Source organism: Kryptolebias marmoratus, linkage group LG11 (genome assembly GCF_001649575.2).
Source record: "Kryptolebias marmoratus isolate JLee-2015 linkage group LG11, ASM164957v2, whole genome shotgun sequence".
NCBI lineage: Eukaryota > Metazoa > Chordata > Actinopteri > Cyprinodontiformes > Rivulidae > Kryptolebias > Kryptolebias marmoratus.
The window spans coordinates 2,188,317-2,207,804 of NC_051440.1; the positions used below are offsets into that span (position 1 = coordinate 2,188,317).

Consider the following 19,488-nt stretch of genomic DNA (forward strand, 5'->3'; position numbering starts at 1 on the left):
GGAGATGGATCAATGAATCGGGGTCTCATCTGCAGTTTTGGGGATGTTGCTCTGGTCTGTTGTGATGAAGAAAGAACTGATCTGAATGGCAAAGCTCTCAATTCACTGGTACGTCTACGTTCCAACATCACCTACGGTAATGAGGTATGTGTCATGATCGAAAGACAAAGATCCCAAATGCAAGCAGCTCAAATTATCTTCCTCTGTAGGGTGGCCAGGCTCATCCTTGGAGATGGGGTGAGGAGCTTCATTATTCAAGGGGAGCCTGGAGTATAGCTACTCTACATTTAAAGGAATCAGCTGAGGTGGTTTGGGCACCTGATCAGGATGCCTGCTGGCACCTCCCCCTGGAGGTTTTCTGGGGATATTTCACTTGGAAATAGACCCTGGGGGTAACCCAGAACCTGCTGGAGGGATTTAGATTCTCTCTGGTCTGAGAACTCCTTGTGATAACCTAGGATGAGCTGGAGAGTGTCTCTGAGGAGAGGGAGGTATGTTCTGAGTTTCTCTCAAGGACCTGTTGCCTTTAGTGACAACAGTGGAAGGAAATAGGTGGATGGATGACATGCTATAACATGTTATGAGTTCTGTTTAGGACTAGATAAATATTTTAGTTTATCTTGATCTTGAAGAGGGTGTCTTTTCTTTTTCCAATCAGTAAGTGTATAAATTCATTTTTAACATCAAAGTTGTAAAATGTGCTTGTCAGTAAATACAGTTGGTGTAGCAGGTATTTCTATGATGGATTTGAATAATATCTCAAACAATGACTGTATTAATTTTGTATGATTATTAGCGCATCACACCCTGTACTGTTTGTCAGGTTGGACCCAATCCTGTATAAGAAATGTCAGGGTGATGCTGCTCGACTCTGCCACACTCATAGCTGGAACGAGACCAATGAGATGATGCCGGCTGGCGCCATTTTCTCCTGTCTATATCGCCACGCTTATCGCTCTGTGGAGCAGGGACGAAGGGTGAGTCTCTTTTGCCATCACCGACTTTCCATCACATCTGACCTTTTTTAAAGGATTCTTTATTCTAATTCCTCATCATGACCACAGGTCTATAAAGTCAAATTTGGCTCCCTGGGTTTACAGACACAAATAAATTTGTTTGTACTGTTACACAATAATTTTATAAATATAAAAAGAAAACCTTTCTGAAACTATTTCAGACTAACAAAACTTTAATTGTATCCCTTGTTTATTCATTTTAACATATTTTGTTTTGATTATTGATTCAGGTTAAGATTCTGTAAAAATAAAAAAGGGAAAATGGTTTGATTAAAACAGATGGTAGCCTTAATATAATTTGTAGCTGCAGCTATCAGTGCCAACAAGTGATCTCTGTACTTCTCAATGAGATGTTTGCATTTACAAACAGGTAATTTGGTCCACTTATCCTGAACAAACAGCTCCAGCTGTCTCTGGTTTGAAGGATGGTGTCTCCACACTGTAGTTTTCAGATCTTTTTATATTAGTAAGATTAGGATCTGGACTCATGGAGGGCTCTTTAAGAATAGTCTATTTTATTTTAGAGGCTAATTTGTTGTCTTTAAATACACTGAATGGCTGCTGAAGCTTGAACTCACCTTTGATATGAAGTAAACACTACACTGTAGTCAAGACTAATCATCTCTTTAGAGGGACCAACAAATCAGTTCATACTATTTCAGCATTTCTTTGTAAAATAAACAACAAATCTTTTCTTTTTGCAATTTTTTTTTCTTTACTCTGTCACATACTAAAGGCATGCAGATAAGCATCAGACAATTGGTTTAAACAATGCTTCACTTTTTATGAGAAGTGATTGAGTTTATTAAGCTGTAGGGGAGCTAATGCCCCTTTCACACAGACCCTAACGGTCCCGGCTCGACTCTACTCGGCTCGCTTTGCGAGCATTTACATCTGCATTTTTTCGCACTCGGTCCCTGCTTTTTTGATCCCTGCTTCGGAGTCGGGCCAGCCGGGCCAGCCCTGCTACGTGGGCGGTGCAAGCTTAGCTCCTGTTCACTCATTGGTCGTGGGCGTGACCAGATGCAAGCATAAAGAGCGAACGGTAGGAATATAAACAACAGCATTAGCTTACTCTGCAACGTTTATGCCGTCTGTCTCCCAGCTGAAGGCGCCTTAAGCCTGAAATCTCTGTCGGATAACAGCTGTCCTACCTCGCGCAACAATCGCGGCATCCAGAGCTTTTCATCTACTGCGCCTCTCTTCCTGAAGTCTCAGGAGAATCCCCATAAGTTTAAAAAACAGCAACAACACAGCGCTTTCGTTGTTTACACAACTTGCACTAAGTTTCGTAGCGCACCCCCCGCGCCGCGGCCCCGCCCCCCGCAACACGAGGAGGCGTTCCTCTGCTACAGACCAAACTGGCCGGTGTGAACGCGATGCATTCTTTATCGAGCCGAGCCGAGTAGAGCCGGACTTCTGAATTAGGGGCCGTGTGAAAGAGGCATAACACATTTGTCTGTGTGTGTGTTGGTGCATCAGCATTTCAAGAGTGTCCTGACCTTCAGTCGTCTTTGCTGTTTCCTCTATCAAAAGCAGAAAACTCAACATCAGCTCAGTATTTTTTTTAGTTTGCTGAAGGCCTCCTGGTTGTTTTCTTTAGCTTAATAATAGAAGCTGACTATGTGGTTTTCATCTAACATTCAGGCCCAGATTCAATAAAAATGCACCGCATCTAATTTTAGCTCTCATGCATTGTTTACCCCTGCTGTCTGCTCTGCCTCAGTGTTGTGTTCATAAAGCTTATAACAGGATGGCACAAACACACTTAAGTAATTTTCACCTTTTGTTTCAGACAGATTTTACTTGTCTTTGTTGACCAATCTAAACAGGACCTGCCACAAACACTGCAGGCCAGAAAACTAACAGAACAAATGAAAAATGTTTTCTCACAGTGAGCTAGAGTCGCTACCTAAAACTGCATGAACAACTTGCCACTGTAACAAGGAGAAGTGATTACAAAAGTAGAACTGCAATGTGGCAAAGTCACATTTTTGTGCTTTCTTTAACATTTTGGCACCATCTTATTTTTACCTAAAATATCTCTGGTTTCACTCTGGTTTCTGTCCTGGGTCAAAGGGTGCTCACTGCTATTTCCTGCGAATTTTACCACAAGGCACCGAAAAACTTTTTAAATAAGTTTTCACAGAAACCCACAAACTTTGAGCAACTCACTCTGGAGTGTTGCTTGTGTCAGGCGGAGCTTCATTTTCTGGAATCTTTGATGAATAGAAGTTGGAACTCTGAATTGTCCCATTTGTTTCCAAATTTGATGCTTCATCCCCTGCCTCACTCCCACTCCTGTCCACAGCTCTCCCGGGATTGTAAGGTAGAGGTGCAGAGGATTCTCCACCAGAGGGCACTGGATGTGAAGCTCGACCCTGAGCTGCAGAAACGATGTATGACCGACCTGGGGAAATGGTGTAGTGAGAAAACCGAGACCGGCCAGGAACTAGAGTGTCTGCAGGACCATCTGGAGGATCTGGTGCCCGATTGCAGAGAAGTGGTGGCAAATATGACAGAGCTGGAATCAGAGGTTCTCCATCTTATCATCATGCTTTTTAATTCTGACGGTGTTTGGACTGTTCTGACTGTGAAACAATGACAACAGGTTGAGCTCAGCTGACTGATGTGATGACATATTGTGTTGTTCTCAGGATATTCAGATTGAGGCACTGCTGATGAGGGCCTGTGAACCTGTAATTCAGGCCTACTGCCATGTGAGTATGCTCTGAAAACATTCAGAAACACTTTCAGAAGCAGTCATGGTTGTTGTCTTTAATAATCTGCTGATTTTATCCTAAGAGTGGAACTTCCTTTGGTCAATTTTTATCATGAGTTTCATGTGACTCTCTTCAGTATGAAAAGCTGTCTCAACTTGGAGTAGACCTCATTTTTTTCTGAACACACTAATTCTTAGAGTTTCATGAATAAAAGAGTCTTTGTCACTATTTCAATGTGTTGAACTGATTTTCATGGTGAAATTTGATTCTACTCAGTCAGAATGTTAAATTGATTTCTTTAATACAGAATTTGGTTTTGCATTATTCTAACTAGTTTTGCATATATTTTTTCAATATTGATCATTTTTAAAATAAGATCTGGTAAAGTTTCAAAGATTTCAGACAAGCTGACAGATTGTTAATGATGCATTTTAATAGCAGAATGCAGCTTTCTGCCAAGTCTGGCCTTTGCTTTTAAAGAATGCTTGCTGTAATTCATGGTGTGCACACTGTTTAAGGTGATGTGCAGCAGAATGAAGTTGTTTCATGATGTTGCAGCCAGGATAGCACTGAAACTAGATGCATGTGTAAAATCAAGTACCAAACCCACTCTGTTGTGGACAGAATAAAGGCTTAAAGGCTGCTACAAACAAAACAAATGTTGTTGGTTTGATTCAAATCAGTAGATCTCTTTTGTATTAAACAGCTGTGCACACTTCATGTGGGAAATCAAATGGTGTTAACCAATACATTTGCAGAGTAGATTTTTCTAAACACACAGGATTGTTTTGTGCTGCTGTAGGAGTGAATAATCCTTTACTCTGTGTTTATCAGGAGGTCGCTGACAACCAGATAGACTCTGGTGATCTGATGGAGTGTTTGATTCAGAACAAACACCAGAAGGAGATGAATGAGAAGTGTGCAGTGGGAGTCACACACTTCCAACTGGTGAGCACATTGATGAAAACAAAATTTCACATGAATAAAAACAAGTAAAACTGGGTGAAATGATTGGCCTAGCATTCCTGAAGTAATACATATTCCTCCTTTCCTTTCACACTAAAGTTTTAAACTAAGATTTTGTGTTGAAAGGTTAAGGAGTTGTAGCCTTTTAGGTCAACCTTTAACAATATTTTACCTGATTACACCTTCAACATTAATAAAGATGGACGAAGCATCTCCACCTTGCCCCGTTGCTCAGATTTGAAGCCAAAATGTTTGTGTTATGTTGCATTATTGGAGCCAGAGGCTGTGCATTATAGACGGGGGGTTGGGCCTTCAATCTGAAAGACCCTCCCAACTGTCTAACAGGCTGTCAGTCACAGTGTAACAAGACACCTTTTTTTAAGTGTCAAATAACTAAATGAAGCTAAACATAATGAAAAATGTATAGTTAAACATACAGCAGCAAAGTAAGAAGTAAGAGAATCAAGAGTCAACACTTAAAAAAAATTGTTTAAAGTGTGTTTAGGTTTTAATCAGATTGTACTTTTTAAGTCAAATTATACTACAGTAAGCCACTAGGAGGCGCTCGCCTTTTGCTTCCACCTTCTGCTCATTTATTTTATTTAGATTATCTTAGCTCATTCATGATGACTCTGTATTTTTGTGTTTTCATGCTGTAAAGCACTTTGAACTGCCTTGTTGCTGTAAAGTACTGTATAAATAAATTTGACTTGATTTGGTCTTTTCTCTGGTTAAAATACATCTTAATGGATCACATGCAGACAGTGAACTTACACAGCTCGCAGGAGATGTTAATGACTGAAAACTGAGTTGAAGTGTACAAAGGCTCTGTGCATAAGTTTTAGGTTGGTCATAGTGCTGCAGGTTGTCTAATGTTGACTGTATCATCTACTGACCTGTTTGTTCAGTAAGAGTCCATCAGTGTTCTTCAGATGCACAAATACTAGTTTCAACGAACATTTCATTACTCTGTATGTTAAAGCAACAGGCTCGTACTGGTACTGTTCTGTGATGTGGGGTTTTGGGCTGATGGAGTGTTTAAAGCAGCAGTCTGAGCCATTTTTTTTTTTTTAATTCAACATTTTATCAAGAATATCCTGCTCAGATAAAAATGAGCAAATACTTTCCCTTCAATTTTTCGGAGCATAAATAATAAATAAAATGTATTAAAACCTGCAGAAGATTTGGTTAGGTGTCCTCTTTCGATTATAGCCTGAATCTGTAGACTTATCTGTTGAATTGATAGATAATCAGTGGTCACTCCCTTTCTGTTTGTCCACAGATTCAGGTCAAAGATTTCCGCTTCTCCTACAAGTTTAAGACTGCCTGCAAGGAGGATGTCCTCAAACTGTGTCCCAACATCAAGAAGAAGTAAGACACACACTGTGTGATGTTTCAGTTTTGAGAGACAGCAGCAAATGGTTCTTCACCTGTACAATTCAAGAAATGACATTAGTATCCAAAGCTCCAATTTTTTAGATTTCACATGAACTTTTCCCAAAGATCAGAACTGAGGTGATGTTCTGGGACAGTTTGTTGTGTTGAGCTGCTGTGATGACTGCGTTGTATATCTGTTTTTCTCCTTCTAGCAGCCCAAATACTGTGTGATTAAGATCACAAACTGATTTAAAATCTATCCTGGTGCAGGGAAAAGCTGACAGACTGATTTTAAACAGAGTGACTTGACATCTTTAGTTCTTTTCTCTCTTTTTTTTGTATCTGTACATTAAAATAAAAAGAACTATAAATAAGTATTATGTTTAGTACTATTTTACCTATAATATAATCGTTCTTAAAAATGTGATATTTATTTTGGCAGCAGCAGTAATGGTATTTTCCATTTTTGTTTTTTTAATAAAAGCAAATTGTTTTAAAATTTTTGTTTTAATACTGTGAAGCCACAGCATCAGTCTTGTTCTGGCCCATAACTAAGCAGAAGTCACGATGCAATTTTCACTCCAGTAATCTGATTTCTTTCATTTATTCATCAGTTCCTTAATTTTCTTTTGAAGTTTTTCTGTAATTGGTCTAATAAAGGTTTTTTTTTTTGGTGTGTGTATTTTAAGACAAAAATCCACTCCATTCAGTCCTTTAGATGCTGGAAGAAAAACTCCTGCTTGTTTTCAGGTTTGATCAAATCTCTGAATAGTTCCATACAGTGGTTTCCATGTAAAGATGTTTTTCAGAAGAACTTGGAGCTGCAGCTCACAAGGCATTTTCACTCTGTTCAGCAGCTCCACATCAAACCTAAAGCAGGTTTTAGCCTCCTGAACTTGTCTTCTTGTGATTCAGGGTGGACGTTGTGATCTGCCTCAGCTCCACCGTGAGAAACGACACCCTACAGGACGCTAAGGAGCAGCGAGTGTCTGTCAAATGCCGTAAACAGCTGAGAGTGGAGGAGGTGGAGATGGTATGTTCACTGACACATTGACAGAGTAGCACAGCAGTGTACTGTTGAAGTCTGTGAGACACTGTCCACAGACTAAATCTGAAGAAGAAAAAAAATCAGAACCAGCTAAGTGTGTGTGGAACATTAACAGCAGTGAAACTGAAGGACAAAATATTTCATCTAAAAGGGCAGAACTTACACACTAATGTTAATCATAATAAACTGCAGCTTGTTTTATAAATGTGAAAAAGTAATGATTCCAGGAATAAGTTGGAAGTAGTGTAAAATGAATGTTTCATCCTTTTAATAGGACTTCATTTACAGAATGTGAAGATTGTTCAGGTGTTTAAATAGTGGACAGGAAATCTTTCTGAACATTCACATCCAGTTACTATGAAAACTGAGCTGTTTGGTTCAACAGAACCGAGTGCTGTGTGTCTGAGCTGAGCAGTACTACCAGGAGTCAGAGGAGATGTTTAGTTGATCAGATCCTGCACAGCGCTGTTTAATCTCTTTCTGTTTGTTTTGTAAATGTGTGGTGGACAGTCGGAGGATATTCGTCTAGAACCAGAACTCTACGACTCTTGTAAGCAGGACATCAACCGGCTGTGTCAGAATGTGGCCTTCGGTAACGCACAGGTCAGCAGCTCCACACAAACACCTCACTTAGAGACAGACTTCTTCTCTTCAGCTCTGAGGGAGGGAAACTGATAAGCTAATTAATGGTGTAAGGGTACCAACAAATTTGTCTGCATCTGATTGTTAGTTTTGGTTGTAGCTGTATGTTGTGATTGTTCTATCAGTTTAGGTTGTAGCTGCTACATGTATATTTGTTGTGCTTGTCGTTTTGTTGGATTTCAAACAAATCTGTTTCTGTCTTTCTGCAGGTTATTGAGTGTCTGAAAGAGAACAAGCGGCAGCTGACTCAGCGCTGTCATCAAAAGATCTTCAAGCTGCAGGAGGTGGAGATGGTTGACCCTGAGCTGGACTATCAGCTGATCAGAGTCTGCAAGAACATGATCAGGGTAGAGCCATGAAAACGGCAACATATGTGTTTTCACCTAAATCGGGACTGGGGAACCTTTGGCCTCTAGGCCCTCAGAAAATTTTTTATCTGGCCCGCCACACAATTTCCAACAAAAAATAAAATAAGTACAAACTTTGAGGAATAACTACAGCCAACCAATGGTATTTCTGTTATAAAATTGACAGTAATGCATATATCCAAGCCAAGATCAGGGTCACTGAACACAACATGAGTGGTAAAGTGTCAGCGGGAGAGATGGAGTGACTAAAAGGTGTCAATCATGGCAACTGCAAAAAAAAAAAAAAGTGGGTGGCAAATGCCCCATTTTTCAGGAGGAATGGACAAGCATGAGTGAATTAATGGCAAAGAAGCTGAAACCTCATGCAGAGGGCTTTAATTCTGCATAAAGCCCCTGTTGCTGCTGCATTTAAATAGTTTTAAAAAGTAAAGTTTATTTATAGAACAGCTTTCAGAGATAAATATCACAAAGTGATTTCACACAAAGTACAATAGCTTTCAAAATACCACATCTGCTCATATTTAAAAACATCCATTCATCTTCTTCCGCTTATCCGGGGTCAGGTCGCGGGGGCAGCAGCCTAAGCAGGGAGACCCAGACTTCCCTCTCCCCAGCCACTTGGGCCAGCTCCTCCGGGGGAATCCCAAGGTGTTCCCAGGCCAGCCGAGAAACATCGTCCCTCCAGCGTGTCCTGGGTCTTCCTCTGGGCCTCCTCCCGGTGGGACGTGCCCAGAACACCTCACCAGGGAGGCGTCCAGGAGGCATCCTCACCAGATGCCCGAGTCACCTCAACTGGCTCCTCTTGACGTGGAGAAGCAGCGGCTCTACTCTGAGTCCCTCAGAACAAAAAAGAAACACATTTTTTTGTTGAGTCCAGAAACAAATATAAAACTGAAAATGATTATTTCTTTTATATACAATCTACTGTACGTGCATCATTTTATTTTTGGACCTATTAAATAGTTATATTCTTTTGTCTTTTCAAAGTCAGCAACTGTTAAAAAAACACAAACTCAAACTTACAAATGTTTGCAAAAAATGATAATATTGTTTTTATCAATTTTTAATTGATCACAAACTTATATGGGTTTACAAATTGAGTGTGGCCTTCAGAGGACTTTCTAAAACTTTAAGTGGCCCTCAGAGAGAAAAGGTTCCCCACCCCTGATCTAAATTATTATCAGTCCAAAGTCTAAGTCATGAGTTTATAAATTTGGGGCAGAGGTGGAAAGAGTACTACTTTAGTAAAAGTACAGTTAGTGTGCTGATATTTTACCTAAGTACAAGTAGAATAATGATGTAAGAATCTAAAGTAAAAATTAAAAGTGGCTCATTAAAAATTTACACAGTAAAAATTAATCAGCTACTTATTTACAGCAAGAGGCAGTCACTAAAGACTGGAGGAGGATAATAATCTCATATTTGTTGTCTTAAATAAAAAGCCTTACAAATCAAAGTGCAATAACCAAACAAAATATGTCCACACAAGACATTTAAAACATTTGGACAGTGTTATTTATCATTTTAGTGCAGACCATCCTCTACTCGTCTGATATCAAACATGTTAAATGAATATAGAATATCGCTGCTATAAAAGCTGTTAAATTACCTCTCCTCTATATTTTAATTACAATTTTGCCTTGTGGCTACAAGTATACACTTTTTGTTCACAAACGCATAAGATCATGGACATAATGTAAAGGGATTGTCTGGTCATGACGGTGTGAGAGAATCCTACATTAGCTGATATGAATAAATAATATGAATGAATAATTAATGTTAATTAATTAATAATTAATATTACCGTTTGTTTAGTTTGTCGCTGTTTCTCATCCGAACAACGCCTATGTAACTGCATGAATGTGTGTGTGCTGAGCGCAGACCATTATGCCAATGGTGCTGAGGCTGCTAGATATATCAGTTCACTGGGAGTTGAGAAACTTTTGGGCTAACTGAACTTGCTCATCAGACGGGTGCCATCAAGAGTAGTTATATGACTGGACCATGCAATGACCTCAGTTTTATTAGAGTTAAGTGCAAGAGACCTCCAGTTCTTTTTCTCTCCTGGAAGTAAGTGGAAAGATGGAGATTTCTCCCTATATTTTTAATCTACCCTTACCATTTTTTTTCCCACTCAGTAACATGCGATTTAAAATGTAAAAAGTAAAAGTAAATCTGTACTAAAAGTACAGATTTGAAAAACTATTCAAAAGTACAAATACACAAAAAATGAATAAATTACATTAATACAAGTAAATGTAATTTGGTACTTTCCGCCTTTGTCCATGAGTAACAGGAGTTCTTCCCTACTGGATTTGTTTTTCTTTCATGGTTCATGAGATCATAATGTTAGGTTTTTCAAGGTTTCTGAATGTAACAGCAGATTTGTGTGTTCAGCGGTTCTGTACAGAGTCGGAGGGGAAGAATGTTCTTCAGTGCCTAAAACAGAACAAGAACAGTGAACTGATGGATCCAAAATGCAAACAGATGATCACCAAGAGACAGATCACCCAGAACACAGGTACATTCACGATTCACATTCACGAGTGTTGGTTCTGAACTCAGCTAACACCAGACTTTACCCTTCAGACTTGGAAAAGTCAAAGATTTGTGTCTCTGGATGTCCAGACTACAGGTTGAACCCGGTTTTGAGGAAGGCCTGTAAAGCTGACATCCCAAAGTTCTGCCAGTCCATCCTGAACAAGGCGACAGCGGACACCGAGCTGGAGGGTCAGGTCATCTCCTGTCTCAAACTCAAATACGCAGACCAGGTCAGAGTCCTGTTATGGATGTTTGACACATTTCTTCACCTCTACGATACACAGGACTCTTATGCACAGTTTCCAGGGTCAATGGTTGGTTCTCTGAACAAATGTTAATTATGTTCACTGTCTCTGTGCTTGTCCCTTGGCATCCTGAGTTAGAGCCAAGAACAGGACTGTTAGAAGGTGTGACTGTGGAGCATTGTTTCTGAGACTGGCAGATCAGTGCTGGTCATGTTCTTGCAAAAAATAAAAATAAACTCCTCACACAAACATCTATGTGGACTCGAGGAGAAAAGGATTTGATTGCTGTCAAAAATCACCAACCTGACCTGAGAGCATGTCATTGTAACAGCATGTGAAGCAGCCATGTTCTTACAGATAATTATATCCACTTGGCTCTGAAATCATTTCCTGCAGAGCATATTTCACTCTTGGTGTGATCAGAACTGCTGACACTGATTTTCAGGGTCCAATCTGAATCTGGAGATCTTTACTGCTACATTAAAAAAAATTTGGTCCAATTGATTTCACTGTTTCATATTAGAGAGTCTGTATTCTTTATTAAAAGCTGCCACTCAACTAGTTCAGTCATTCAGCTGTAAGGAGGGATTCTAGTTTGATGGTGGTTCAGATATTACAATGGCTATATTACTGCTGCAATAGAAAATCCTATTTCTTCAGAAAAATCTTCTCAGTTTATTGTTGCAGTCATGAAGCAGCAAGATCGATGAAAGAAATTTAACATGTGGTCTAAAAAGTCAAACTTGATTGTTGACGCCAAGAGATTTATTTTTATGTGATGATGCAGCTGGTCTAGTGTTATTTGTTGTAAAAATACAAAACATCTGAGTCAGTATGCCTGTTTTTATCAAATCTGAAAGAAAACGGTCACCTGAAAAGAAGCTTGAAACCATTTAGGCCTGAAAGATTCAGAAATATGGATTCTTTGTGTGTGTGTGTGTGTGTTTTGCAGCGCTTGTCTCCTGACTGTGAGGATCAGATCCGGGTCATCTTGCAGGAGTCAGCACTGGACTACAGACTGGACCCTCAGCTGCAGATGCACTGCTCACAGGAGGTCCATGACTTTCTGCTTTCACATTCTGTCACATAGATCAAATTCATCAGTTCAGTTCTTGTTTCACCGTCTGTTTGAAACTAAATCCAGAGATATGTATTTAGTTTGCTGCCTTATATAATGTTGCTTTATACATGTTTAGTCAGGAATGATGGACTGAATGATGTCATGTTGCTTTTACTGTCGACATACTGATGGATCAAGTGTTCCCACCTTCTCTAGTTGTTGGAACTTGAAGCCAGCAAGAACCAATTTACAGAAGCTGTCATATTATATTTTTGGAACCAGGGTTTGAGCTCTAGGGATGTTGGGCTTTAAGTTCTGCCTACTCCCCCGCACACAATCATGGTGTCACATGATTTTCCATTAAGTGAAGTGAAATTTATTTATATAGCACTTTTCCGCAACAAGACAATTCAAAGTGCTTTACAACACAGAAAATACAGAGATACAGAATCAAATATAGCAAATATCATAGAAACATCATAATCAAATATAGATTAATCATGTATAATCTAAATGAAATATAGGATAATCTAAATTAAATCATGAAACTAAACATATCTAAACATGAGCTAAAACAGTCAAAATAGTAGCTAAGATAAACTAAACTGAATGTACAGGAAGGCTAAATAAGCTAACATAAACTGAAACATGGCAATGCTAAGCTAAGGGTACAACATGACTAATAGTGCCAAAAGTCTGCTAAACAGCCAACATAAGAATTACTAAGATAACTAAACTAAAATCAAGATAAAGTTAAAGCTGAACTAAACAACAATTAGGAATCTAACAATATCTAAAATATGAGCTAAGATAAACTAAACTAAACTAAATGTACAGGATGGCTAAATAAGCTAAAACATGACAATACTAAACTAACGGTACAAAAAAACTTTCTAATAGTACCAAAAGGCCCGCTAAACAGCCAACATAAGAATTACTAACTAAAGGAGGGGAGGGAGGGAGTGTGGTGAGAAGGATGAGGTAGAGACAGTGGAAAATTTGTATGTGTGTGTACAGACGGTGGGAAGATGGTGTGGTGTATGTTGTGTTTGTGTGTGTGTTTGCAAAGTCCATAAATCACGTCACAGAGGCCATTGTCTTTGATAATGTGACGGAATGCTTATCAGCCAGCCCAGAGCAGATCCACAGATGTCCTTAGGCAGAGGGGCAAAGCATCTTGTTTACATAAAATCTGGAGAGAAATTAAAGATAGCTGACCAAGGCTAGCAAAGGGAGCCAGAATTCACAAAACAATAATTGTTTTGGGTCAGGCAGACTTGTTTTCTGTCTGCCTTGAAAAGTCTTGCTGATACTTCTCAATGGTGAATTCAAACAGCCAAATTCCAGGTCCATTCCGCCTGATTCGAGCAAGCAACTTTCTCCAAGATGTAACCTATATTATTATTCATGAGTCCTGGAACCGTAATTTAGCCTGTGGTCCTGTAAAAGGATCGCATCCGACTTGCAATTCTGCTCCCGTAACAGTCTGAGTGTAGTTTGCCGAATACATCAAACGAATTTGACGATAAGTCAGGTAACTGCCTAATCCAAACAGCAGAAATCCTGTTATCAAAAACCCAAATATGTAAAGATCTTCCACATATTAAGTATGAAACAGTTAATTACAGCTAAACTTATTAAAACATACAGCAACAAGATAAGGACTAGGATAATCAGGAGTCAACATCTTAAAAGAGAATTTGGTGTGGTTGTGTTTTTAACAAGAACAATGTGATGTTTGTTTACGTGGTGGAAGCGAGACTTAAACCTGGTAAGAACCAGCCAACAGGGAAGCTGATCCCGTTCCAGTCTGAGATCTACCTTTATCAGTGGTGTCCAATCCTCGTCCTTGAGGAACTCATGAAACTAAACATAAAGCATATAAAACGTGCAGGATAGTGGCCCTCCAGGACCAGGACTGGACCCTACTGACCTGTATTAATAGTCTTTGCTTTATACACGTCAGATCAGGAAAATGGAATGATGTTCTGTGTGTTCAGGGTTTCCCCCAGAAAAGAGGCTAAGCCCGGTGGTAGGTCTCACATCAAGGCCAATGAATAACAGAAGAGAACTCTAAAAAACTACCACGCATCATATTAATATTTTCACTACAAAACATGCTTACCGTATTCAGTTTTGTAAAGCCACCCTCTGAATTTCGGCACAACTAACCTCTGTGGTCTACAAACACTCCTTTTTATCGACTGCAGCAGTAATCTCCTTCCGGGAGTTTTGAACAGTTTGATTATCTTTGTCATCTCTCACAGAGGGATCATATAAATGCTGATACAGGCGAACCAGCTCCACTAAAGTAGCAAAATCGTCCATTTTGAATGGAGCAAGGCACGCGCAAACTTAAAAACATTAGGACGTGCACGATCACAAGACAACGGGCGGGGCCTTCGCGCAGGGGCAGGGACAACAGGATTGCATCACTGTTGGCGCGCGCACCCTTGCACGGTGATCAACGCGTGGTGACCTCGCAGTGGGGGTGCGGGTGGAAAAAAACGTGTATAAAAAAAGACATTTATAATAAACAAGCAGAGCTTAGCCTGGCGGCAGCGCAGGGAAAGCCTGGCAGCCCGCCAGGTTTATGATACACTGGGGGAAACCCTGGTGTTATAGAAGAGTGTTAAACGCCAGAGTCACTTTGAATCAGTCAATATAGACTGGAATGTAGCTGTGTGGCCAGCAGGAGGCGGCAATGCTCACATTTTACAAGTGACTGAGGTTAACTAGTCTCAGTATAAAGTACACAAGTGTGTACATGCATACTTGTTAAGTAGACGGGGGCTGATAATCTCAAAGCTCAGCTGACCTCTGCAGTCTGTCCCAGAGCTTTAATTCATTTGGACTGTTTATCCCCTAGAGTTTAATTATTTCCACGTTTGTATAACGAGTATAATAATCATAAAAATGTATTAATACTACTCGGATTAAACACAAGAATCTCTCATCACTGTGAAGAAAACACTGTTTTTGTCTGCTGTTAACAATAAACAGGCTTAGACTTAGAAATGTCTGTAAAACATGGTTCTGTGTGTGTGTGTGTGTGTGTGTGTGTGTGTGTGTCAAGAACAGTAGTACTTGTGGAGACCAAAGCCCAGTCCTAATATAATAGTGACTCATTTTTGGGTTAGTGCTTGGGTTTAAGGCTGAGGTGTGAACCGATTTAGGGTTAGGCTACACAAATAAGTAGAAGTTAATACAGTGACCTAATAAAGATGGAAATAGAAACTTGTTTATGTGTGTGTTCAGATCTCAAGTCTTTGTCCGGAGGAGGCAGCAGCTCAGGAGCAGACAGGACAAGTAGAGGAATGTCTAAAGATCAACCTACTGAAGATCAAACAAGAAGCCTGTAAAAAGGTCAGTATGATCACACGTCTGCTTTTCGATGAATTTAGCTTTATTTCCAAACGGTACCAAACATTGGATGGTCATCATTCAGAGCTGCTTCTCGTCTTTTTCCTCTGGATTTTATTCTTCTAATGTTCTTTCTGCTCCTTCTACTTCTGCAGGAGGTGTTGAACATGCTGAAAGAGAGCAAAGCAGATATATTTGTCGACCCCGTTCTTCACACAGCCTGCGCTCTGGACATCAAACATCACTGTGCTGCCATCCCACCTGGCAGAGGGCGCCGTAAGTCCACACAACCACACACACTCACACACCACAGAGACTCCTGGCAATTTTCTGCTTCCAGTTCCTGGCATTTGTTGGTCTCCATTTCAAGATGATTCAGTAAATCCAGACTGTCACAGAGAGCTTTAGATCCTCTCCATAAAACAGCTGTATTGTACTTTGGACGTGAACTAATACAAGACAAGAGGTATAGTTCAGTAAAAGTATATATTTTTTTCTATCATACAAACTGTTCATGATAATTAAAGCTTGAACTTACTGGTTTATTTATTCACCTGAAGAGTATACCAGGAAGCAAGTTCATCAAGAAAGAACGTTTTCCCTTGAACTGGCTTAACAGTCTAAAATTTCCAAGTTTTCACCACCTTGGATGTTTTTATCCTTTTATTGCTGTCCTAAATCAATCATGGTCAATATAAATTAGCCTTTTTGACCAAAAAATGTACAAAAAACAAAAGACAAACAAACTTAAATGACAAAGTGAAAACTGTTTTCTACAAAGTAATGTCAAATTAAAAAAATATGTAATGTAAAAAAAGTGATTGCATAAATATTTACCCCCTTTTAATGTGACTGTCCTAATTCAACTCAGAGAAAAGATTACCGTATTTTCCGCACTAAAGGGTGCACTGGATTATAAGACGCACTGTCAATGAATGGTCCATTTTCAGACTTTTGTCATATATAAAGCGCTCTGGACTATGAGGCATGTGCACCTCCCAATTTTTGTAACTTAGCGCTGACCGGGCGCACCGCACTGGACGTGTTTGGTGCTCTAGCAGAGCTGGTTTGCCTGTATCAGCATTTATAAGATCCCACTATGAGATATCACAAAGATAATACTGCACCAACGTAAGCTTCAAGTATAAACGCCTACACCGCTCGCTCAGGTCCGCATGCCATGCATGGAGCCCTGTGCGACTACAACTGAGCCTTAATGTTGCAAGCTGTGCAGCTTTGTAGTTTACCAAAGTCGTACTAAAACATTACGACTTCTTACATATATAAGGCGCTCTGGATTATAAGGCGCACTGTCATTTTTTGAGAAAATTTAAGGCCTTTATGTGCGCCTTATAGTCCGGAAAATACGTTATTGAAAAGTGCAAGCCAGGTGTTGGATGCAAAACATCCCCAGGTGTTCTGTTAAATCCATCATCAAGAAATGGAAGGAAAATGGTACTTGTAAATCCACCAAGAGCAGGCTGTCCTAACAGACTGAGTGCGAGTGAAGAAGGAGAACCTGTGAGCTCCCTGAAGGAGTTCCAAGCTATAGCAGGTGAGATTGGAGAGACTGTCCGTACAACTGTTGTCCAGGTTCTTCACCACTTAAAGGCTCATTTATACTCCGCATGAAGTGAAGAAAACTGTTGGAGCTCACGTGGTTGTGAGACGTTCTTTTTTGTATGGACACTTCATACTCCACAAGAACTGCAGCCCCTCCCCACAGCACCAGAACAAATTTCCTGCCGCCCGAGACAGTGCATGCCATTTGGCTTTTGCAAATTTGTCATGAAGACACTGCCACCGTTTCTGACCGACGGTTTACAATAATGAGCGAACTTGGGAATGTGTCCCAATACTGCCCGGCTGAGGCGAACTCCCTCCAGCACAGCTACAGAGAGCTGCTTGTGTCCCATTGCTGTCTCCTCGGTGCACAGTTGTTGTGATATCCAACCAAAACTCACACCAAATTTAAATTTCCGCAGAAAACACCTGATAAAGGCAACATGAAATGTCATTTCAGAACAAACTGTTAATGTGTGAAGTTTAAAGACTTGGATATGAATGTGTTTTTTTTTTCTGAAAGCTGAAGTTTCATTGATTTAAATGTATTTGACTGCATGTGAGTCTGTTAAAAAGTTAAGTTTAAGCAGTTTCAGGTAATCTCACATTAACCAGCTCGCGCGTGTGTGTGCGTGCGCTACTCTTCCTCAGAAATGTCATGTCTGATGGAGGCGCTGCAGGACAAACGTGTTCGTCTGCAGCCAGAATGCAAGAAGAGACTTCAGGATCGCATTGAGATGTGGAGCTACGCTGCCAAGGTACTGGAACCACAGCTCTGATACTACATCAGAAAAATCCTAAAACTGTGGGGAAACCCAGTTTGGTTGGTGTGATGAAGTTGTCACCACTTAAGCTCACACCTCTCTGGGGTAGGGGCTTCTTACTACACACCTTCAGCCCTGAAACTTAGTTTTTTTTTATACTTGTTCAGGAGGTGCTGCACATTCATTCAGTCTCTGCTAGTGGACCTGAGTACAGACTAAACCATCTCCTGAAATGATTTGTTGTTCTGGCTGGGAATCAGCTGGTGTTTAGCTTCAGTTTTGTAAGCTTTTTCTTATTTTGCTTCCCACATCTACAGTAATAAAAATGAAAGATGGTTGGTGAGGTAAAAGGAGGTGGGGCCAGCTGTGACAGATGGCTGTAGGACACTGAAGAGGTTGCTGTCAGTGTTTATCAGAGAAAATAGAAGAAGTTTTGTGAACTTGTGAAGGACATGTTTGTTTGTTTTTTTTCTTTTGTTTTTTTTTGTTTTGTTTCACAATAAGAACCCCCAATCTTTACAGTGTTGTCACACAGTCTTCAAGGAGTTTCCCTTCTGGACAGCTAGATGCTACGAGTACAGGTGATCAGGGAAAATGCTGAATAGACCCTAGTAATTTGAAGACTCTGAAAACAAGCACCTTTTATGACTTTCTTTTGATTTTTTCAAAACACTTCATTTCACCTTTACCAAGTCAGTAAACACATCGTTCTTTAAACTTTTCAGTAAAGTCATTCAGCTCTCAGCATTAATTTCTCTAGTTACTATTTGTTTAGTCATTTGTTTCCATCACAACTTTTGATTCTCCACTTCTCCTGCAGCTTTGAAAAAAAATCCTACAAAAAATACACCAAACGTAGTTTGATCTGGAAAAGTGCTTTGTGACCTTTAGTAACAGCACGTTGTATAGCATAGACAAAAATGGCACAGAAAACTACAAAAAAACTGTCCCCATAGATAACTATTAGAGCCATATTTTGGGATTTATGTGTTTATTTTTATTTGGTATAATACCAGAAAGTCACAGCGGGTGGCATCATGCATTGTTAAATGGAGCGGCAGAAACGTAATGTTATGCATATAACTACTGTTCCCTGAAGGAGAGGAACAAGGTACAACACATGTACTATGTGATATCACGCCCCCGCGTGTCCTGGCTGAAGACGCCCTTAATCACGCCTTTAGGCAAATGACGTGATGACGACAAGTGACAGGCCCCGCCTGCACTATGTAACCGTCTGTCATCACTGTCATTCCCCAGTTCAATAGCCGCTCTTCACCGAGTCCGGCTGAGCAGCGGGGCAGCCAATGTGTTGTACCTCATTCTTCTCCTTCAGGGAGCAGTAGTTATATGCATAACATTACGTTCCCTTTCAGTCAATTCACTTGGTACAACACATGTAGTACGGGACATATACACTTCTGATCAAAATCTTAAGACCAGTCAAAAAATTGCAAGAATTTGCATTTTGCACTCTTGGATCTTAAGAAGGTTCTAAGTAGAGCTTCACAATGTTAAAAGAAGAAATCAGCGTAAGAGACAAAAACGTTTGGGCGGGGAATTAATTGAAAACTGCATTTACACTCAAACATGATTTTTTCAGCTGATCAAAAGTTTAAGACCATAGCTCAAAAAAAACCGAAAACCCCCCAAAACAGAAATTAAAGTGTCAAAAAAAAGGACTCAGTAATGAGTAGCTCCACCGTTCTTGTTGATGACTTCAAACAATCGTTTAGGCATGCTTGATGCCAGTGTTTCCAGGAGGCTAGTGGGAACGTTGCTCCAAGTGTTGAAGATGGCTTCACGAAGGGC

General features: G+C 40.0%; 1 protein-coding gene across 1 annotated transcript in view; it reads left to right on the plus strand.

The window, feature by feature from the left end:
• glg1a (golgi glycoprotein 1a) overlaps positions 1–19,488 on the plus strand; it is a 56,654-nt gene that overhangs the window by 28,440 nt on the left and 8,726 nt on the right. Inside the window, exons 11-24 of the mRNA XM_017436646.3 lie at positions 824–977; positions 3,328–3,552; positions 3,674–3,736; positions 4,574–4,687; positions 5,988–6,076; positions 6,998–7,115; positions 7,641–7,733; positions 7,982–8,119; positions 10,538–10,661; positions 10,769–10,911; positions 11,879–11,980; positions 15,245–15,352; positions 15,505–15,625; positions 17,564–17,670. Of these exons, the coding sequence (XP_017292135.1) occupies positions 824–977; positions 3,328–3,552; positions 3,674–3,736; positions 4,574–4,687; positions 5,988–6,076; positions 6,998–7,115; positions 7,641–7,733; positions 7,982–8,119; positions 10,538–10,661; positions 10,769–10,911; positions 11,879–11,980; positions 15,245–15,352; positions 15,505–15,625; positions 17,564–17,670 (1,699 nt within the window). The remainder of the gene's footprint in view (positions 1–823; positions 978–3,327; positions 3,553–3,673; positions 3,737–4,573; positions 4,688–5,987; positions 6,077–6,997; positions 7,116–7,640; positions 7,734–7,981; positions 8,120–10,537; positions 10,662–10,768; positions 10,912–11,878; positions 11,981–15,244; positions 15,353–15,504; positions 15,626–17,563; positions 17,671–19,488) is intronic.